Source organism: Melozone crissalis, unplaced genomic scaffold (assembly GCF_028551555.1).
Source record: "Melozone crissalis strain CALT ecotype California unplaced genomic scaffold, PUWL_Pcris_2 ptg000019l_1, whole genome shotgun sequence".
Lineage (NCBI taxonomy): Eukaryota > Metazoa > Chordata > Aves > Passeriformes > Passerellidae > Melozone > Melozone crissalis.
In genome coordinates this window covers 27,230,125-27,253,810 of record NW_026535797.1, presented here as the reverse complement: position 1 = coordinate 27,253,810, position 23,686 = coordinate 27,230,125, and the positions used below count along the sequence as shown (strand labels likewise).

The 23,686-nt window shown below is 42.2% G+C and overlaps 1 protein-coding gene across 4 annotated transcripts in view; it reads right to left on the bottom strand.

Annotated features, from left to right (window-relative positions):
* Positions 1 to 16,028: 16,028 nt before the first annotated feature.
* WAPL (WAPL cohesin release factor) overlaps positions 16,029 to 23,686 on the bottom strand; it is a 134,612-nt gene continuing 126,954 nt past the window's right edge. For all 4 annotated transcript variants that reach the window (XM_054276851.1, XM_054276850.1, XM_054276852.1 and 1 more), the window contains 6 exons: positions 23,493 to 23,608; positions 22,633 to 22,794; positions 21,179 to 21,386; positions 19,979 to 20,067; positions 18,859 to 18,954; positions 16,029 to 18,501 (listed from right to left, as the gene is read on the bottom strand). In XM_054276851.1, coding sequence (XP_054132826.1) covers positions 18,436 to 18,501; positions 18,859 to 18,954; positions 19,979 to 20,067; positions 21,179 to 21,386; positions 22,633 to 22,794; positions 23,493 to 23,608 — 737 coding nt within the window. In that variant the 3' untranslated portion in view covers positions 16,029 to 18,435. The remainder of the gene's footprint in view (positions 18,502 to 18,858; positions 18,955 to 19,978; positions 20,068 to 21,178; positions 21,387 to 22,632; positions 22,795 to 23,492; positions 23,609 to 23,686) is intronic.

Here is a 23,686-nt window from a genome sequence, read left to right as displayed (position 1 = left end):
TATGAAGACACAGATCTGAAAGGCTTAAAAGCTCTCCACAGCAGCCAGATATACCCATCTTTTATTGGCTGAATTTCCATGCTTGCTGTTTCTCATTTCAGAATCTATGGTTATCACAGAAAAATGTCTGGTTCCTCTTTCTGCTCTGTACCACATGTGACAAAAGACACTGTAAAGCCTGTCTGGGCAAGTATTTACTTCTTCCCATTCCTACCACTCCCAATGAGTCTCTTTGAGGACTGCTATAATCCTGATAAAGTGTTTGCCTCATATATTGATATGTACCACATCAAATTTTCGGGAAGCATTGTAGTACAGATCTCAGAATCCCTCATTAATGTAATCTGTCCTAGAGACCTTTTTAGTACTCTACAGGATCTCTGCAGCCAAGTAAGAGAGCAGCTAAGAATCTGTACTGCCTCTGTCACAGGATTCCACATAGGGTCAGCTCAGCTGGGAGAGGTGATCCTTGAATATTGACCATCTTTCTTGGAACCCTCTCCCCCCCAGGACCTTATCCCATGGCTCTGTGCCAAGCAGATCCCTGAAGAGGCCAAAGTCTGCTCTCCTCGAGTCTGGGGCATGGGCTTTGCTGTGCACCCTTTTCACTGCCCTAACACTCTAACATTCCACCATGTCCTGGTCACTCCAGCCAAGGCTGCCCTGGAGCTTCACATCCCCCACCAGCCCCTCCTTTCTTGTGAGAACAAGGTCCAGCATGGCCCCTCTCCTCATTGGCTCCTCTGTCACTTGGAGAAAGAAGTGACCATCAATGTATTCCAGGATCCCCCTGGATCACCTATGCTCTGCCCTCCAACAGATACTGGGGTGGCTGAAAGAATACATGAAGACCAGGCTGCCTCTTCCACTCATTCTTCCTGGTTAGCACTATAATGCCACCGTCCTGCCCTCCTTTCGTCCTGACCCATAAGCCCTCAGTCAGCTCCTCATGCAGCCCCAGGCACAGCTCCATGCACTCCAGCTGGACATTAACATAGATGGTTACAGCTCTTCCTTGTCCTTCCTGAAGTACCTGACTCCTTTCATTCCAGTACTCTGGTCATAGGATCTGTCCCACACATGTCCATGATTCCACAGCCCTGCAGATCTGTACACATTTCTAGCTCCTCTTAATTACTCCCAATGCTACACACATTTACATCTAAATCTAGCATTCTGCATTTAAGTCTAGGCCCCAGTGAAACTTTGGACTGGCTGGATTTGCTTTGTGCTGCCCTTCAGGGGCTCTCCTGCTGACATGTGACCTCTCTCCAGGCTCTGGGCACCTCCTGCTGGCCTGGCATTCAGCTGGCAGGGGTGGGATGGGCTGAATGTCCCTTCCCACAGAAACTTTAAAGCCCTGCCTGCCAGCTTGGCAAGCCTGTGACTGATGATGCTCTTGCCCTTGTCTGACAGATGGAGCCCATCTGCCCCCAGCAGACCAGGATTCCAAGCAGAATCCCATGTTCCAGGTAGCTGAACCAGGCCTTGTCCTTGCTGGTGCAAGCTTTCATTCTCCTGCATCACTGGCCTCTCTTCCTCCCTCTCTCCCTCCTTCCTGTGGGTGCCAGCAGGAAAGTTTGGATCTGTCTGGCTGTGGGGCCACTGCACACTGTGCTTGGAGGCAGCTCTCCAGCTCCTTCCAGCCTCCCTGACATGACATCCCATCTCAGCACCTCCTGCAGCTCAGCCAACTGTTGCAAATAAGCAAATTGTAATTAGAAGGAAGTGTCAGACCAGCCACATTAGCACTGATGTTGCAAACACACTGCAGCTTGATTTACACAACAACATTTTGACAGCACAATTATGTCAGTTAAAAACAGGGAAGAGCACAGCTACAGCATCTTAGCTATGACAGAGCTGACGAAATCCCTCCTTGCTGAGTTCACACTGAATCTGATATATTTTCTTCTGAAGCAGAACTGGAGCTGTACAGGGACTGCTCAGCTGTGAAGGCAAGAAATTACAGCCAGGGAGCAACGACGAGCGATTGGAAGAAGTACAATTAGCACTCATGGATCCACAAGAGGATGAACTCCTTTGTAAAACCTTTGTAATTTTCACTAGAAGAGAAGCTCCTACTGAATTCAGTAGGCTATTGAGGGTTTATCTAAAGTTCACACAGCAACTGAGATGAGTCCATGATTGTAACAATTAAATTGTTATTATTAGGAACCTGGCACAGCTGCAACTAAATATCCCAAATGCAGCCCACTCACAATGTTTTCTATGCTTGTAAGTGCATATAAAAAGTTAGTAACAAAGTGCTTTATTATCTAGAAGCATACAGGATAAAAAAAGAAGTGGCTCAGCAGAGATAAAACCTCTGATTTAAATTATTGCTATGGTGCTAACATTTGCCTCACAGTCCTTTGAGAAGTCAGGCTTTGCATGAATATTTTGTACTGTGAAATCAATGAAGACACCAAGTTCTTTTTCCAAGATGAAGAGATCGAATCCCTATTTTAAATAGGGAATAAAAGCATTGACATTTCAAGAACAGTACAGTTTGTACTTCTAAGATGAGATGGGAGCACTATGAATTATGACTCTGATATTAAGTAGTTCTGGTCCATCTACTACTCTCCCCTCAAGAGCAACTTGAATTTCCATCTCCACTGAAATTAAAAAGAAGACTGAATTAGAAGCATTCAGTCCAATTCAGTTCTCTTTAAAACAGAAAAGGGGAGTTAAAAATGTCTTGGACAGAGGGCAAGGAACTATGTATAACTATAGCAAAGTCAGCAATATTGTAGCACAAAAAACAAACACTTGAGATTTAAAATAGAAACTGCATGCCTGGATTTTAGCAGGGAGCCCTTTTCTTTCCTTGTGTAATGGACATGGACAGGAATAAAACCCCCACAAAACCAGGTGTGTATTCCATCTAAGTTGTTGCCTAACCACAGAAATTAGAAAGAGCTTTCAGCAGTGAAACTCCTTAAGAGTCAAAAACCTCCTAAGCTTCCAAAACTGAGTAAAGAAAACAGTTTAAAGATCGATCCTTTCTATCAATTTACATATTTCCACTGGAGTCTTACATCGGCAGTGCAACTGGGTTTTTACAAAGTGCTGCCCAGAGTCAGTGTCTGAGCCCCATCTTCTCTGTGGATGCACCACAGCAGTCACTTCTACATTACACAGCCTGTTTTCTTCTCAGGTAGTATCTTCTGTCTCCTACTTCTTAATTATTAATTGCTTAAGCTCCAACCATCACCCCCTCCTTAGTTCCTGCTGTGTTAAATTAGGCTATTTTCTGTTTTATGCAAAGATCTTTAATGATGTGAGCATGCTGATCACTATCCAAAGCAAGTAACTGGGGATTTTGTGAGTACCCTATAATTTTATTTGCACATGTGCAATGAAGAACCTTTTTAGAGGCCCAAACAGTAACACTCCAGCCTTCATTTTTTTTTGTTTTTTTCATTGAAGTGAGGAGTGTGCCTTCCTCAGCCCTGGTGCATCTCTGGGGCCCAGGGTCTACATCATGTGTAGTTTGCAGTTTGATGTTTATGTCCCTTCACATGAAATTCACATTTACTGGAACAACAGTGTTGGATATTGCAGTAGCTGCAGCTGAATGGACCATGTAATTAGGCATGGATTCACTTGTTGGCAAGTTCCCAAGGAACGAGTGACACCGAGTAACTTCCCTAGCTGTCTGGTAGGGGTATCCAATAATGCCCCAAATAATCTCTTCTAATCTCCACAGAAATATGGAGGGTCACAGTCCTGGGGCACAGGCAGCACATCACCTTCACACTGTGAAAGTCACCATGCAGAAACATGTTTTACTACTTTTGTCCAGGAGAATGTAAATTTCCAAACAGAAGAGTGAAATAAACATATTCCTGTAAATATTAGTGAAACCGGATACTTCAACTATATACAAATGATTTTTTTTTCCTTCACATCAGGAAACCCAGAATTCACAATTATTTTTCCACAGTTTCAGCTGTAACAGATCACTGTTTTTTTCATTGAAGGAAATTTTCCACAGGAAATTCACAACTAGGTTTGCCTAGTATGCCCCAAACACAGCCCAAAAGAGCAGCAGATGAGCAGTTAGCTCATGGCCAGCTCACAAAAGAAAATGTCTTCTTTACCTGCAGAGTTTTATCCTGAGTTCTGACCTTTAAAGAACGCGATGCCTCATTTCTGCAATTCGGAAATTAAAATCTCAGCATGTCACCCCCTGCTGGTAGCCGAGAGCGAATATAAGCAGCGAAACACCTGGGCGCGGCTGAGCCTTTCGGGGTCAGGCAGGCTGAGCCCTCCTGCCCCTGTACGGGCGTGGGGCTGCACCTGTCCCCAAAACACAGGGAAAGACAATGGCCCGGACCCACAAGCGCCACGAGGCCGCGAGAGCCCAGCCCGCTTACCTGCCTGAGGCACTGGGCTCAGCTCACCTGCCTGAGGAACCTTCCGGAAGCCCCCAGCCCCTGCTCACCTGCCTGGGGAACCTTCCAGAAGCCCCCAGCCCCCGCTCACCAGCCTGAGGAACTTTCTGGAAGCCCCCAGCCCCTGCTCACCTGCCTGCGGAACTGTCCGGAAGTCCCCAGTCACTGCACACCTGCCTGAGGAACCTTCCAGAAGCCCCAGTCCCTGCTCACCTGCCTGAGGAACCTTCCAGAAGCCCCTGACCCCTGCTCACCTGTCTGAGGAACCTTCCAGAAGCCCCAGTCCCTGCTCACCTGCCTGAGGAACCTTCCAGAAGCCCCTGACCCCCGCTCACCAGCCTGAGGAACCTTCCAGAAGCCCCAGTCCCTGCTCACCTGGCAGAGGAACCTTCCGGAAGCCCCCAGCCTCCGCAGGGTCGCAGCGAGCCCGAGCCCTGAGGGCAGCACCTGGCGCTGGGCCGGCTCCCTCTGCCCGGGCACAGCCCCTCCCTCAGGCCGGGCCGGGGGCTTGGCGCTCCCCTCAGGGGCACACCTGAGCGCTCCACAGCCCCATGTCTGCACTCACAGCCCGGAATCCCAGAGAAACTGCAAGGGGAGCCATCCAGGATGGGCTTTGTGAGCACAGGTGCCACCACCATGTAAGGTCCCCCAGGGCTTGGGTAGCAGCCCAAGCTATGGGGTAACAGCCCCCAACTCCCAGAGTTGTACCCAGGGGAGAGACAGCCACAAACCAACCTCAATTCTACGTTTGACACATTCAGTCCATCTCTCCTGATGGGTTACTGGGCACCATCCCTCCCCGAGGAGCTGCTCACTGTGCGAGGGGAAGGGAGGCCCAAGGGTGGGCTCCTCCTGCCCTCTGCCGCAGGAAGCCAGAGAGGTGCCAGGGTGCCCGGGATGCGCTGCCCTGGGTTAAACCCGGCTGGAAATAAAGCACCAGACAGCTGCTCACTCCGCCTCATGCCTGGGTGGGGATGGGGAGGAGAATCAGAGTAAAACTAGGTTGTGATAAGAACAGTTTAATCATCAAGAAGAAAGTAAAATACAGAAATGACAAGAAATTATTGTAATTATGGTAATAAAAAGGAAACAAAGAAGTAATGCACATTTCAGCTGCTCACCACCCACTGACCAATGCTAGAACCCCCCTTCCCAAACCCAGACTGGCCCCACTGCTGGGTAACTCCCCTAGGAGTGATATTCTCCAGTGCAGAATATCCCTTTGGCCAGTTCAGGTCATCCATCCCAGCTACACTCCCTCCCAGTGCATTTTGTGCACCTTCTTACTGGTAGGGCATGACAAAAAAACCCCATAAAAACAAAACAAAAGAAAAAACAAATAAATAAGAAAAAGAGTAAAAATTCATTGACTTGTGATAAACACAACTTAGCAAAACCCAAAACATTGATGTATTATCAACACCGTTCTCATTCCAAATCCAAAACACAGGACTGTGACAGCCAGAAAGAGGAAATTAACTCCAACCAAGCTGAAGCAGGGCACAGGCCAGCTGTGAGCTCTCACCTCATGTAAGGGTCTGGCCATTGCCTCAGGGAAACATGAGTGTCCTCATTTTCCAGCCTGGCCTAGAAGCAGGATTGCAGAGACGTTTAAGCTCAGAGCTCAAACACAGCGAGCCTTTGGGGATTGGGGTCAGGGAGAGCTGGTAAACACTTGACTCAATCCCATTTGTGAATTAAACTAAAGCATGGGCTTAGCAGCCATGCTGCAGGTTTAATGAAGCTTCAGCTTGTGCAGCCTGCCTTTCATTAACTTGGACAGACTTTCTGGAGTGCCCCAGGGTGGGGAACGTGAAAGGACATTTGGTCCAAATCGTTCGAGAGGCCTCTGGCCAAGCACAAACCACCATGTTCTGCCTGCCAAGCTGTGCCTCAGCCCCTCCTGGCTGGAGGCACGCCAGGAATACTGCTTCCCACCCCTGGATACAGAGAAAGTACAGCTCTAGCTGCACAGAGATTCCCAGCCTCACAGTGCTTCCAGGGAAAACCAGGCATAGCTCCTGAAAAAAGACAAAGTATTTTTTTTTTAAAAGCTTGTCTGAAACTTGGGGTGTCTTAACAACTTTTTTATAAAAACAAAGCATGTTCTTTACATTGTACTAATTTTTAAAAGCTTGGCACTTGTTACTTGTGAGAGCAGCATTTCCACTGCCAAGAATATTTGACTCTCATAGGACAGAGATAGCCAAATCTAAAAAAGCACATGAAGAAAAGACTTTGAGAAGATTTACCCAGTTATTTGACAGGCAGAGGAATTGCCTCATTTTGCCTTCTATTTTAATAACATGTGCTATTCTCGCTTGCCTGGATTGAACAGGCTGATCTCACCAGCAAGCTATTTTTCCACTCAAGCATCTGCCCAGACAGCTTGGAGCAAGACCAAAATGCCAGGCTGGGTTCTTTTATTGTAGGAGCAGTAATTGAGATCCCAGATGTTGCTGCTCAACACCTGTACCTTATTTTTGTCAGGCACTGCTGCAACTGGAGCTGGAATGTGACACAGCAGAATGGCAGCAGCCCTTGATGCATGCTGCTGATGAGACAGTGGCCTGCTGGTGGCCTGTAGCCCTGTGTCAGTTCTGTCACTGCTGGGGACAGCCCATGTGCCTTGCTCTGAGGCCTCAGCACAGAGTCACGCCCTGCCTGCTTTGGCAGAACATTTGCTGACCTACCTGCAAGTTTTCTTCGGGCTTGGCTGTAACAGCATTTTTTCTTCTGACCACACAGTCATGGATGACTTGGTTTTACTTCTGCTTACCCTTGTATGGTACCAGTGTATTTATGCCCAGGCAGGACTGACAGGTCATTGTTCTGTGCAGAAGAAGATACAACCAACATAAATTGTCATGTGGAGAAAACACAGACCTGGAGTGGTGGCAGAGGCCTTGAGAGGAGGAGGCACAGGATGCAGTGGGGAGTAGTACAGGAATAAGATGACAAAAGACGAGGCATGCACTTGCCACTGGAAGCCCCATAGCTACAAACAAACCAACCATTGTTTTCCATTAAAAACACAGACCTAGAGTGAAACAAAACCACCTTTTCATGCACAAGAGAGCAAAGAACATGTTTCCACCATATGCAAGATGCATTAGCAAATTTGGATATCATGTGGGTTGCAAACCAGTGATGAAGCAGCAAGGTGTGAAGGTTCGTTGGCAAACACAAAAAGACCCCAAGTGGATCCTGGAGTGAGAAAGATGCAGCCATCATCACATCCCTCCCAGCCAAAAGAACTTGTGTGCTGGTGACCAGCCTTAGCATCCCTACCACCACACTGAAGGCAGCAACATGAGGACCCTGAAAGGGTGAGTGCAACACCAGGAACGGGGCAAGGAGCTGGAACTGTGAGTATAAGAGACATAGCTGTATTGTTTATTATTACTATTACTACTATTACTATTATTATTATTGCAACTCTTTCTGTATAGAAGCATTTTTTTCTGTAATAATTAGGTCTGGACTAATTATGATTCTCAAAGTAAAGGTTTCCACCATAATAACAAATTCTTGGCTTTTTTATATATGTATATAAAATATGTTTCTTGATTAACAAGATTTTGAGGGCAACAAGCTTTAGAATTACCCAGAGTTACAGATGCAGGATTTAAGGTCCGTGTGTGTATGTGTGTAGGAGATCCCAGACTACAGGTCACTTTAGAAAGTATAGCAAGAAAAAAAATAGTAGCAGTAAGGACAGAATTCAGCAAGATTTAAAAGTTGTCATGGCAATGTACTCTTACATGTAGATCAGTGTATGAATTTAGGCAAATTATACTAAGAGCTGCCACTGCTTAAGGATTTTTCTCTCCTTTGTAGGAAAGACTGCAAGCATTACAATTATTTTCTCAATTTGTTTTTAGAAGTGTATGTTTCTTATTGGCAGAATAGCAGATTATTTGTTGAATTTAACTTTAGACATTTATACATTTCTTTGAGAGAGTCTCCATCTTGTTGTAAACCAACTGTCCCTGCCTCCCGCCTTCTAAGGATTTGTATTTATATCCTGGCCAAACCTGCTATTCTGTGATGTGCATGCCTAGAACTCACACCATTGTTTAGCCTTCCCAGTGGGAAGGGGGCAGGAAAAAAATCAAAGAGGTTTTTAGAAACATTTCTACTAATTACATAGAATAAAGGTTAAAATTAATGAAATACGTGACATTGTGATGAACTGCCACGGGAACAAGGTTACAGACACACAGAATCTATTGCAAACGCCTACTAAAAATAGCACTCCTTAATAATTAACCCAGAGCTGGCCGTGGGGCACAGCAGCACACACTTCTGTCAGCAGCTCCTGGAATTTGGGTCACTTTCATGTGCAATTAAGAAGCCTGACCTTCCTAACCGTGCCGGAGCCCTCCCACATCCCTGGATGGACTCGGAACAAGCGGCGTGTGGCAGCGCAGGGGTTGAGCTCAGAGGTGACACATTTGGGAACGCGAACTGCTGTTGTCAGCATTGGGAGTGGCCGAGCCCGGCTCCTGGCGGCTGCTCCGGCTGCCCCTCGCTGAGCCCCGGGGCTGCACATCCATCTCACATCCCTGCCTGCCCCCGGGGCTGCCGCAGGGAGAGCGGCACCGAGCAAAGAGCTGAGCTCCCCAAGGCACGCTGGGTGCACCCAGGGGGAGCAGCAGAACGGCTGGCCAGGGAGGGTCCTCACCTGCCTGGATTTGTGACACCTGCACTGCTCTAGGGGATACCGACCACTGCAGGGAGGCCAGCTCCAGCCAGGGTCAAAGTGGGAACAAGGTGTGCTGCCAAGCCATGTCTGTCTGTCTGTGGCATTTGTTTAGTATCTTTGGAAACACAATCTGAGTGGGACTTGGATTATTTTTGAAAAGAATACAAATTACCTATTACAAGGTAATAGGCATGTGGAGGCTGGGAGAAAGCAGACAGGTGAAGGGAAATTAGAGCTAGAAAAGAAGCAAGAAGGGGATAAACAGGCATATGGTGACCTCTGGAAAATACATGCCTAAAGTACGGAAGAAATGGGAAGAGACCCATGCTACCACCCAAGCAGAGGGGTGGAAACCTTCTCCCTGCTCCACGGAGGGAGCCAGTGCCTGGCCAGTCTGCCTCCAGGATTGCCAGCCAGGGACATGACTCTTTAAGCCCAGCTAATCCTGAAGCAGTGTCTGGGACACTGCTGGGTAACTGAGGAATTAGGCTGCAATAAAGCAGCTTGTGCTGCATGTGCACACTGCAGAACACACATGGCACTGCCACCAAGGAGTGGCACAGCCAGGGGAGCCTGGGGCAAAATTTGAAAGGAGAGAGGAGCTCTTGCAGAAAGCAGAGAGAGCTGACACTGCTCCCTCATGCATTGCTGTGCACTTGAGCTGCCTGGCATGCAAAGGCTACTGTTGAGCAGCAAAGCACTCTAAGCAAACTGTTCCCAGGATTGTGGGGCAAGTCCCACGGTTTAACTCTGTGCTGTGTTAAAGTGTACTTATTTTTCCTTATTTCAAATTCTGTTACTTGGTAATTGCACTGGGCTCCTTGTTACAAGAACAAAGGAGAGCACTGGGACAAGCAGTCATTTTCTATTCATGTTTTCTACATCATAGTTGTTTTTTTGTTGTTATTGTTGCCAGTCATGTATCTCCAGTCATTATTTCTTGTTCAAGCTGAAGAATTGTGGACTATTTAACCTCTTCTGGCTATTCCACATTGCTGATGAATCAGGGTATAAAGCAGAAAAAAAAAATAGCATCTGCCTCTTGCTATTTCCTAAAATCCGTACTGAGTTCTGAACAAGGCAACATGAGGGATGCATCCTGTAATACAAAGATGGTTCTTGTTTTCTTCTATTTGTTTCCTAATTACTCCTAATGTTACAAATGTCGTTCTGCCCTCTGTTGGAGTTGAATTGTCAGACTCACCCCCGCAGGCAACAGTTAATGTGCAGTTTAACCTGCTGTGGTACAGAGCTATTTTTCCTCCCGTGCATTACTTACCAGTGACAAGTTCACTGGGCTGCAGCCCGTGCAGCTCTGGGCACTCCGATTTGTACCTGAGCACAGACAGCCAAAACCGCAGAGTGCCCGCATTTCCCACCCCTCCCGGCCAGCCCCTCCTCCTGTCAGGGCAGTCCTGAACCCAACCAGCAGCCCGTGGTAACCCAGCAGAGCCCTCCTTTCCTGCAGGGATGAGACTGCTCAGCCCTTCTCTTTTAAACCCTTGGAGTGAAAGGTATCAGTCCAATAGAAGACTTCTTTCTCTCTCCACAACTTAGGGGCTTGAGGAAGCTTTAGTGAAAACTCTGGCTCTTTTGTTGGCTTTTTTTGTTTGTTTGTAGGCTTTTCTTTTCGTTTTCCTTTCATCTTTTCTCTACTTGACAAGTACATCTTACTTTTTTTTCTTTAGGGGAGAAGCCTAGCTCTGGTGTGGATTACCAAGAGAGGCTGTGCAATGATGTAGAGAAATTTCATAGGCACATACCACAATTTCCAATTGCATTCAATCAAGAAAGTAAAGCAGCTTCCAAGGAAGGCACCTGGCAGCTGAGTGCTAGAGTTTTTTGGACAATTTTATGAGAGATAAAGTTTGCAGATGTTACACTGTGCACTGCCAAACCTTGAGCAGAACACTGACCTCAGCTTATCCTGCCAAGTTCTCAATGCTGCAAGAAGTTGCTTCTGGTTCAACAGTGTATGGAATCTCCAAGGCACCTGCTTGTAGGTGATATGCTCTGCCACCTAACCCTAGACAGCATGCAGTGCTCCTGGAGTATAACTTGGGCAGCACAACGCTCATGGACTAATTGCTCACCCATCTGGAGACCCTCACAGCCTTCAGCAGCACCTGGCTCTTCCAAGAAATACTTGAGGCTTCAGAACAGGGAGTGCTGTGCAGCCACACACCAGGCCCAGCTGTTGATCCAGCTTCAGATATCCTAACTTGCATGATGGTTGTTCTTCATCCCATCAGACCTTTGTGTGTCTGACTTCATCTCCAGGGAAAGTCTGTCAACCAAGGGAATTTATTTTCCTTCCTCACTGCTGGTTACAGGCAGATGACCACTTTTTAGGATGCTATCACTGAAACATCACTGTCTTTTACAAGTCTGAATCTTTACAATTCTTAATTTATCTCCAGGACATCAAAAATTCCATAAGCTCCTGAAATAATTAGACATTTACTGGTGTTGTGGAAACTTACTACAATGTACTGGAGAGTCCTGCTCCTTCAGATATCTTTGTCTTGCATCTGCCTAAAATTCTGTTTGAAAGGAAGATGACCTCTACTGCTTGAAGAGGTTTGAGAAGTTAAACCACACACTGACTGAGTAGAATCTCACATATGACAGTAGTTAGTGAAATCTGGGCTCATAGAAACTCCTTCTGGCCTTTGACTCTGTCATTTCTGGAATCTTAATGCGGATGTTTCCTTCCTTAGACCCAGGAGAGAAAGTGCGTTGCAACAGTGCCATGTGCTGCTCTCATTGGATGAGATACAATGGCTCAGCACCCTGGTGGGTTTGAAATCAGCCTGGGAAACATGGGGGAGCTCCGGTATCAGCAAGATCTGGTGCAGAAACAGCCTCAGCAGGTGCTCTCCCCCATCCCAGTTCGGACTCCTTTGTGAACAGCCTGAGCTGAGACGGCCGCTCCCAGTGACCTGAGCAAAGCCTTGTGCACAGGCCAGCCCCAGCCATGGGTTTGGCACTGTGCCCCTGCTCCCTGGGTCTCACTGACACAAGAGCACTCTGGGTCCTGCTGAGAACTCAGCATTTGCTGAGGTTTTCTCACAGAAAAAGGTACTGAGCTCAGCTTTAAAGACCATCACCACAATGCAGGACTGACTGAGCTTAGCAGGCTTTGAATTGAGCATTTTGAAAATGGTGACCAGGTAAAATCTGCAGAGAAGGATGGGATTGTGTAGACACCCGTGGAAACCTCCCTGACAGAGAAATATTCCCTGTACCCAAGGTTCCAACAGACACCTGTGGTTCAAGAGCTGCTTCACTTGATCCCAGGCAGCAAAGTTCAGAAACCAAAGCACATAGATCCTGTGGCATTTTCAGATTTAAAAAAAGCTGAAGCTGTATCATGTATCAAAGAGCACAAACCAGTTATCCTGAAAACCTCTGAAGGCTAATCACAAGTATTGCATAAAATTAACATACAGTTCATCTTTGTATAAACCTCTTAACATTGTATAATAACACCTGTATAGATGTATATTTGTCTCTTCTTGTGATGAGCATCAAAATTTAGTTCTCTCAACAGAATGATTTTAGGTTTTGGGGTTGTTTTTTTTACAATACTAGACTGGATGTATAATAAACTAACAAATCATTCTAGATTACTGCTTTTCCCCAGTAACTCCAATTTATATTCAACACGGATACCTAAATAACTTAAATTCCTGTATGTTTGCTTTTGTCTTACATTTGAAATTATACTTGAATAACCATTAGAACCTACATTAAATAAGAAGGAACTTACATGATTATCTGGGCTAAAATAGCTACAAATTTGTTTTCACAAAAGCCTCAGTAAGGCTCTCACTGTAATCTAAGGTATCACAGAAAACCCATTGTTTTGCAATATGAAGCTCTATTCTGAAACTGGATATTTCAGATGCATGAATATACTCAGCACACAAATTGCAATCAGATTTTTCTACTAAGAAGAAGAATTTCCTTATTAAAAATTTATAGCCAGGTTTTAAAAAGAGTTAGGGCAAAGGAGACTACAAACAATAATGGTATCACTTCTATTTAATTTACCATGTTCAATTTCTGCTGCTAAAGTATAATTTCATTATAGCACTTCAACCTAGATATTTTTAATTTGGGTAAGATAGCTTCGCTTTAAAATTCTTTGTCAAATGAAGACAAACATTTAATATATGAGCCAGCAAAATGACACCAGATGTTACACAGCAGTTTTATGTAACACATTACTGAACTGCCTTTTAAGGCTCAGTAACCTGAACATCAAGCTTTTGAACCCAAATTCATGCCTTTGCACAGAGCTGTGACACAAAGTGATCTTACTCCAAGACTTCCTTACGGTTTGTACTTCAATTCAATTAATAAATTTGTTAATTTATTAATTGAATTGAAATTTACTATAAATTTAACAATAGATCAGAAAACTCGGCCTGGCTATTTTAAAACTTTTTCCCCAGAAATGCTTTCAAGAGACACGTCTGGGGTAAGAGGCCAACAATGCACCCATGAACAAAACCCCACAGTTCCACAACTTCAACATCATTCCTAGAGGTAAGGTGTTTGCAAGGCTCCTGAATGGTATCATTTGACAAAATCAACTCACTCCTTCCCTTTCTCACTTCAAACTTCTGCAGCGATTCCTTCCACCTTGGTTTGCATGCCGTATGTACTGGAAACAGTGAGAAACAAACTGTTGTTCTAGGACATAGTCACAGGGTCAGCTTTACAGCTGGAATGACATAACTTCATCCACTTCACACCCCAGGTTAGCAATCTTCCTCCCAGCCTTTAAAAAACTAAATGCAGAGACACAACTACATCTTCTGTTATAATACAGGAGATATAAAGGATTCCTACACTAAGCAGTATTATCTGATACAATTCCTGTTATATTCTAAGCAGAGTCCCCTTTTAGATACCACCTGAGTTTACTCTGCAGAAGTTCAATGAACCTTCCTTTAAGTAACTTTGGTCCACCTAAGACAGGCCAGAATTCTGGAAATAGGTACTACTGCCTGCACTACTCTTCATTATTTACCAATGTGGCTTTGCAGAGAGAGAAAGTCTTTGGCTTTTACCTCTCCAAAGCGATGAGCTGAAGTTCAAGTAGCGGGTCAGGAGATGTGGAGATAGTCTGAAGGCAGTAGGTGATGGATGTGACATGTCTGCCTCTCAAGTGTCAGGCTCTGTCCAGAGCAGCTCCCTTTCCTCCCAGCAAGGCTGCTGTCCTCAGGGCTCCCTGCAGCCCCCTGTGCATCACCAGAGTGCTGCTGTCTCACACAGATGTATCCTACTGAGCGTGGCTACCTGGGGCACAACCTGCAGCTGCACATTCAGTTCCGTTTGCACAACTGGAATAAAGATCTTGTGGCATTAGCAAACAAATCGACCTTGGGTAAGGACTTCTAGCAGTTGCATTATTTATAATGGTTTCATTTTTATTTACAGGAAGACTATCTGAATCTACTGATGCTGCAAACATCTTAATAAATTACAATCCCTTAGATAGGGGATCTTTAGGGCAAGTAAAAAAGAGTAAGTATGAAAGGCTTCTGTTCCACACAGATGAAAGAACCCAGTAGTGTCCTTTTTCCAAAGACAAATTAACATATTACACAGAGGAAGAGAAGGAGCAGTATCAAAAATTACAGTGGCCTGGTTTTGAAAACACTTGACTAGTGGAATTCAGGGTAAATTCCAATCTCATTATCTTCAAAAACCCAATTAACAGGCCATCCAATAAGGGCAGGCTTGATGCAGAAGAACGGCAGTTACCTAAATCCTATTTATCTTTTGAAGTCAAATCCACATTTTTAGTTTTCCATGCCTTTTAAACTAGAAAAGTATCACATTCATGAAAAGAAACTTAACTGGAAAAGATATGTGGGGTTGCCTGGTTATAGCCCCAGCTAACCAAGTATACTCTGGCTTCTGCTTAGTGATGCCCAGAAAGGAAATATGAGATAAATAAGTGTCACAGGCATCAGACCACATCACTTTCTCCTATGCAAATCAAGCACTTCAAAACAGATTGAAAGGGAAATAATTTATGAGAAAGGATTTGACTCCCAAATCTTCTGTAGAAGCTTCACAATTATCCCGTTAATCTGAAAATGCTGATGTCACCCCTAAGCATTCCACACAATGCTTCCATTACATAACTACTGATAAAAGAAGAGGAAATACTCTTACCAGATTTTTTAAAAACATTTGCTTACATAAAGCTGCATTTGGCTCTTAACAGCACCACACACTAATAACACACTGTTCCATGTTTCAAGCTCCAGTACCACTCCCTTACAGCACAGAAAAGGTTACATTATGCTGCTGCTTGTTCCAAGTGGCAATGAGATGACACATCACATTCAACTCGTGTTACAGTTCATGAATTATTGCATATTGTACCCGTAGCTACTTGTACCAATTAAGGAAAAATCCATGGGAAAAAATCCATCCTGAAGTTAAAGCATCATTCATGTTAATCAAGAAACAGAGCAACATTCATGGCAATTTCCTCCCTTTTCACTTAACACTCCCCATGATGTGAAAAGTCTCACCATAAGAACTGTGCCATTTTCCCTGTGCTCCATCACATTTATGTTATTCTGACTACAGCTCTCCAGAGTTGTTACTGAAAGATCAACTTGTGCAGAGAACTCCAAAATGCATCAAGAGACACCATACATCATCTCCAGAAAATTTCCAGGCTTGACTGACCATAGCCTCAGGTCCAGGCACTGAATTTTTTTGTCCCAACACAGAGGTGAAAAGCAAAGCACTATGTTCAGGATGCTCCTTTATCATTTTTTCATCCTTTTTTTTTTCCATTTTTTTCTTTTAGCATTTTACCTGACACTGCCTTCTTTCTGCAATCACTCAGAGGAGTGTTTTACTGCATGTTAAAAGACAAGATATGTATTGAAAGTAGCAATTTTATTTGAGTTAAAATTATTTACAAAAACCCAAAGACATACTTCATGAAACTGGTACAAACTATTTTTCCTGCCGTTGGCTTTTGCTCCAAAGATCACAGCTGAGAAATACTGTATAAAATAAAAATAGGATTGGATTCAGAAAAGTACTCTACTGTTCTAATTTCCAATTGAGAGTATTTACACAAATATTTACAATGGAAAAAATGTTACTTTAAAACTTTAATTTGCAAGTTGACCTCAAGTACCCTTTAATGCAGAGTTATTTGAGGGTCTAACACATAAAAATGCACTGCAGTTCACAGGGTGATTTCTCCCCCCACCCTCAAAAAAAAAATCTGCATTTGTCAGTGCTTGACAATTAGTTACATTAAAAAAAAAACTGTTAAACACTGAGGTAAATCAATTCCCAAACAATTACCAGTGTAACAAAGAAAGGTAGTTGTCCCTGCTTTCCCCTATCATCATATTTGCATCTTCTTTTCTCTTGCCATCTCCCCACATGAAACTACATAATCAATTTGAAATCTCATTATAGATGTGAAAATCTCTTAAATTCAAAAACTAGATGGGCCAAATATTTAATGATTTTCTCCTGATGCAGATCATTTATATATACCTTTTCCCTCTCTCTCAATACTGTTTTGGTTTTTTTTGAAGAAGGGGAACACAACCTCAAAAACTTTTCTAAGTTACACTGATACACTACGTTTTAGAAGGTGATGAGAGAAAATGCAAAAAAAAATGACCAACGTAAGATTTTTGCCGTTAATCAGTTACTTCCTTACAGAATTCCCAACAATCTGCATTATCAAAAATAGGAAGACATAGAAGGCAGCCACTGTATGTAAAAAATTTACAGCTGGCACTGATACAAAAGCACAAGTTCTTAACTTTATACACGGAGATAACACAAGATCTAAAAGCAGGTTAGATTTCCTGTTATTTCCCCCTCATTATACATAGAACTAATATTTTTATGGCTTCAAGTTTTACAAATTCAATGGAGTAACATGATGTAACTACCTATACAGGTATTTAAAAATGTCAACGAAGCAGATCGCAGAACAGTCTGCAAATATTCAAGACCACCTTAATAAAAATACTTAATAATCAATTCTGTTGGTCTGAATAGTGAGTGCAAGAAAAAAATTATTTAAAAAGTCATGTATTTTCTGGGATTCTTTGTTCCACTTAAGTCCTCAAACACAATGCTTTGCTGTGAACTAAACCTCAGACTGAACAAAATCTTAGCTATATCAGCAATTTAAGGCTTTGTGTTGTATGCATCTCAACTCTGTCATACTACAGAAGGATGAAATAGAAAGATTATGTCAGCTGGAAACAATAATCCCCATTGGTGTTTTAGCTTCTTTAAAATTATTCCCCCTAAAGCATCCAAATTCATTGTATTCAACATTATAAAACACACCTTGAGTTCTTCCTTGAAACAAATTAAAACAGCATTTCAAAGTTTTTGCTTATCGGAAGTGTAAACTACCCTGCGAGTGAGTGTTTTTTAAATCTTTTTTTTTCTTTCTTTATTTCATTTGCATTTTAACAGCTTTAAAAGGGCACAACTTTTTACAGTCACTATTTCTTTAGTGGATAACATACCCTCAATGGCTTTATGTGTTTATGGGTCTGCATGCTCTTGGAACTACAAAGCGTTATGGTCTAGCGGGTTACAGTACGTGGGCCATGGGAGTTTTAGAACTGAGAAATAGTTCAACAACCTAATTTCAATCAAAACAGTATAAAAAATAAACTATCCAATCCTCGCCTCTTTGGATTCCAACAAATTTTAAATATAGACAGTAGTTAAAATCACAAAAGTATTTAAAAATTTATATTTTATGATTTTGGAATCATCTAGTAATAAAAAAAGCAGGAGCAAATTAAACTCAAATAGGAGCGGTGCTGCTGTCCAGAACTTCTTTATTAGAACATTTGTTTGATACCTCAGTAGCTAAGCTGCCTTTGCACCTGGCTGGCATGAAACAGTGGCTCAACAGTAAACAGCAGTTGCACTATCAGCAGCAAGTTTTTCCCCTTGAAACTGGTCACGAACAAAGCAAGAAAAAAGATAGGGAGGGTAAACCCTGCCAAAAATATTTAAATACTGCACTGCATCATAAACAGCAAGGTTTCTTTATTTACTTTCCTCAGAACCTTTTTCCCCTCATTTTTGATAGTTGCAGATTGATGTAGTAACTGTCTTTTAGAAAATGCTGAATGCATGGTTAAGAGACCAGGTAGCCTTAAAAATCCGAACACGAATGACACAGATGAATGCTCTTGGTATATCCTTCAAGGACTTCTTTCATGACTTCTTCTTTTGTCTAAGGGTAGCTCCAGCATTAGAGTGCCTGCAGCGGAAGTTAAGTATCTAGCAGTGTTCCAAGTATTCAATCACCCTAGAGATAGATTTCTGGCCTGTTGTTCCAACAGCACACTGGAAATGCAATAGAAAACACAAGTAACAAATAAGCATTTGTAGCACCTCCTTCAAATATCTGAGAGCTATTCTAGTCTCAGAATTTTACTATTTACAATTATGCATCAGTAAAAGCAACTAGGTTTAGGCAGTTAATTCAGAAATATCTTCCTGGCCAATCACAATATAATGACAGACAAAATTATGACAGACAAATGGCCTTTCAGTATTAAAAAACAGAATTATCATCCTGTGCTCTTATGAAGACACAAACTGAAAAATGTTAATGATGCTTCTAAAAAGGCACAAAATATTAACAGAAAACAAAACTACAAAAATATCTACAAATATAAACTTGAAATATGCATTACTTACAGTAAGGTTCATAAAACTGAGAAATTTTTTGAGCATTTCAGTCATTATCGAGAAGTCCCCTTCAGGTAAGTACTCCCTCACAGTAGTCACATTGATCTAAGAAATAAAACAATCTTGTCTTATTTGGGAAACATTTTTCTGACTCAGAAATATAATGAGCTGCATGTGAGATGCACTAAGACAAGTATATTCACAGCATAAAGATGGCTTCTGCTGCCATCTTTATGAATTAAGTTTCCTTTAAGCAACACTCATATATTCACTGTGTTTCTGTTTTTAGAAAACAATAGCTTAAAGAATTTTTTATTATTGGTTTGTTGAAGTTTAAAAAAAATTTAAAAAGAAAAAAACCCAGACTATCAGACGTTCCTAGGACCTACAAGATTATCAAGCCACCAGATCACTCCCTGATAGGGGGAGGCTCTCCCCTTACAACTGTGAAGGGCTGAGAATTACTGATCTCACTGTCAGTCTCACTCTGAACACTGAAACTGTTATGGACACTGATCAGTGCAAGGACACAGAACAGCACCTTAAAGGCCATTTCTGCACCTTGGTAAATTCAGACAAGCCTGAAGGCAGAACTCATTTGCATGTGAGCACATTTTTGATAGGGGAATTTACTGAGTTCTCAGCCATTGGAGTTCCATATTTTTAACTTCAGCTTTTTATTCTATATTTCCAATCTGAGACAATTATTTTTATAATAGGGACATACACAAGTTCATCTGATTTCAATGGAAGAAAAAACTAAAGCAGACTGATAAAGAATAAATAAGTCTGATGGTAATTTGCTAACTAAAACTACTGAGAAGGAACAGGCTTAGCCAATTTTCCTCTGCCTTTCCAAAGCAAATTCTTTTGCTGGCTAAAAGGAAGGGGAGAGAGGTACAAGAGGTCAAATATTCAATTCCAACTGTTTTTGATAAACACAGTGATGTTTAAAAAATTATTTTTGGCTGGAATAACTCTGGCAACCCTTCCCAAAGCTGCATACACCAGCGTAGCTTCACCAACACATTGCTCACACTGAAGCCCAATTTAAAAAACCCCTTTCCATACAGCAAATTATCACTTCATTAAACGTTACACTGGACTTAAAATCAACTTATTCCCTTACTGGACTCTCCTGGCAGAGACAGCCTAGAAGCAATGCTGTGTATGAGGCCACAATGCAGTCTTCCATGTGCTTCCCAGCATGCTGAAGAGCTGTAAAAGAGACAACAGTCTATTGTATTCTCCAAGCAGCTGGTATCTTTTACTGCTGCAAATACAATCCCTCATTATCACTTTCCAGAATGCTTTTTCCTCAAACAAAATGAGCTTTTGGATTGAGATTTCAGAGATCAGGAAACACCACACTTACTGACTCAGCAGCACATTCTTGACAAGAAAAATGGTCTTCATTTAGTTTCAACTCATTCTGCTGCACAGTATTTTGTCATTTGCCATTTCAATGTGCAAACTGTATGCTGAACACCCCTAACTACCAATCCAAATGTTTCATGTGGTACTATATGCCTCTAAAACTTCCCCCAAAGTAGTTTATTACATTTTCTGCTGATGACTCAGCATTTTGGGAAAAACTACAAATAACTGCAGACATTAGTTGATGGAGATACCAAAAGGAGAAAGGATATAAAAAAGTTTGGAGAAGGTAATATACCACACCTATTAACATAAGATGAAAACACTATTAAAAGTCATACACTGCATCTACTATTAGAAGATTAAACAGAAGGAATGATGTTTCAAATCCATTTTCCAGAGACAAACTATCTAACAGGTCAGAGATACTCAAACTCCTGGAACAAACTACCAAAGATGCAGTACATCAATGCACTACACAGGCACTTCAGACACCACTGATGAAGGGAAAAGACAGACACAAAGCAGATAGGGATTGAAGAAGCAAACAGGGAGAGGAGGGGGAAAAAATCCAACTCCTAAAGTAGCTTGAAACAAGAACCCTGGAAAACAAAATTAAGGCAGGTAGCTTTCAAGGACTGTTCCAGAAGAATGAGGTAACAGCCTAAAAGTCATCCTTTCCAGAATATCTTGTACATAGAGTGTCCCAAAACAGTCTGGATTTTTTTTCTGTTTCTTTTGCACTTTTTTTTAAGAAACAGATAATAGTTAAAAGAAGCATAACAGCTTCTGCTTCTCGTGCTTCAGATGTGAATGGCTCCTACTTATGCAGCAGTTTCACCTGGGATACACTGAGGAAATCTCAGCTCTGGAGACTGGGTGTAGAGAGGAAGGAGAGGACAAGGAGGGATTTTATGTGATCACAATGTCTCATCACAGCCAGACAACATACCTTTATTGAGATCAAGTTCTTCATCATCTTCCTCCTTCTTATCCTTCTCCTCAGTACTATCTGACTTCTCTGTGGAGACCCACTGGATCTCCCCACTTGTCTCCTGCCATTCCCCACTTTTATCATGCTGAGCTGTGGGAGCTTCTTTAATCAGCTCGTCCGTCTGGCTCTCAGCCAGCTGCGCCGCTCGCTCACACTCCAGGAACAGCTGATGTGGGGAATTCCAGGAGAATTTCCATTAGAAACTAAACCCTAAACACATTGACTTCATACTTTTATTTCCTGTTCACAACTTACCCCTTCATACAATTAGCCTTCAATACTTTTTTTAACGATAGGCTTTTCTTCCTCAAAGGAAAATACAATCTGGCCCAACACCAGCGCTGTGCTCCACAGCAGGGTCTCCCTGCCTGGTGCTGAACTGCCTGACAGGCTCCTCTTGGGCATCCTAAAAGTTTAATCACTTTCCTTCAGACATGGCAGCAAGACTAAAAGCTGCCATAATTTCCTGTCCATTTTTGTTCTCTACCAATTTTCCTTTTCTTTTCATGCTAACTATTCCCTCTTGGCTTTCTTAGAGCAAAAACATGAGGGAGTCATTTAAAATGACTTAGGCAAAGGATGTGGACGAACCAGGAATCCCATATTAGACACTTATTTCTCATTAATTATTTCCTATACCATACAACCACTTTTAACCATTGCTTTGCCAAGCTCCATATATTAAGATATTTACTATTATTCTTTTTACTGATTTTTTTGTCTGCTACTGGACAGTTATTTCACAAAGTTAAATATAACTGCTAAAAGCTTCCATAAAATTAACTCCACTGAAACAAGACATGTGTAATTTCCTTTGAATTTTTTCATTTTAGTTTGCATGGTGAAACTAATTTACCAAAATTTTTGGTAGATTTCTTTTTTAATAATTTAAAAAAATTTCTTCATTTTATTGGTGGATTTCTTTTTTCTTACAGTCAATTTAAGAATGCTGTTTCACATCCATAATCATTACATCTGTATTTTACTGCTTTTTAAAAAGGATTATCTTGTTTTTTAATTTAAAGCTGCAAAGTCTTAAACACGTGGCACTTTAAAAAAAATTATAGAAGCAAAGAAGAGAATTATGGAAGCAAATAAAAGAAAAGTAGCTTACAGTTGGTTTAAAACAGAAGTCAAAGTAAATAATCTAGGAACAATAAAACTATAAATAAATTATATAGGAACAAAAGAGTTTTACTGGATGTCTGTAAAGCACTGTCTTTTACAGGAAGCTGTTTCTGTAATGGACAGCACTGCAGAACCAGGGTTGTGAGTAGCAATCTTCCCCCACCTTGCTCCACTCCTCAAAATGCCAAACGGAAAACTGACACATTTTCATTGCTGAGCTCTCCCTTCCTCCTGACAGTCTGATAATGAGCAGTGGGAACTACTGCAGGACAAACACTTCTCACCTGCACTAAAGCCTGAACAGCATCAATCTGTCCAGTTATCTTCAGGCTTTCGTCTCCTTCGCCCGCACACAAGGAGTCAAAAGAACACGATGTCTCCATATTGACAAGGCAGTGCCTGTTCCGGGCACTGTACTCCACGAGATTGATCAACAGACCCAATCCCTGCAAAATGGGAGAGTCAAAAAGGATTACACACATTGCAAAAAAGACAATTTAGCAAAAAAGCATCTATATTTAGATAAACATCTTTGTCCTTATCTTTCTGAGAATATGCAACTCATGAAACAGTCTAACAGACAGGGGGATCAGGATTTAAAGAAATACAAGCTAGAACAGAGATCCCTGTACAGGAGAAGTTTTATGCAGGAATAGCTGTTTTTTCCAATTCTGAACATGAGAACATTTTTGGAGCTGAGAATTCCTTTACAGAGGTTAAGGATTCAGGTGTCCAACCCTGAGCTTATGTTCATAAGAGATCCTTCATATACACAATTTCACTGCTACTATTAGGCCATTCTGACCCATTTTAGATAAGCTGAGGTAAATCTGAGAAAGCTTTTAACTCAAACAATGATATCAACCACATTTCCACAACTGAAAAGATGTCTGAAAATTATTAATTCACATACTTATTTAGCAAAATATCTTTGTTCATCAAGCAGTGCATTTTTCCCCACCAGACAAAGGGAAAAAACCCTTAAACCCACCAAATCCTTACCAAAACTTTAAGTACCTCACTTAAGGTATATATACACTGAAAACTGTAGGGGAAAGTATTCCTCAATGAGGAGCCAGAGCAGCTCAATGCACAAGAAGGAGGCAAATAATTTTCTGTTGATATGAGAAGCACAAGAACTTACCAGCACACGAATATCAAATCTCTGTTCTTGAGGTAGGAACTTGGGAACCTGAAGCACACAATTCATCGCTGTGCCTATCAGACCATCTTGTTCACCTGTTTTTGTACTACCCCATTCTGCAAACAAAGAGTTCAGAGGCTCAATAGTGAAAACTATTCACAATAGTGAAAACTATTCACAATTATAAAGGTAAG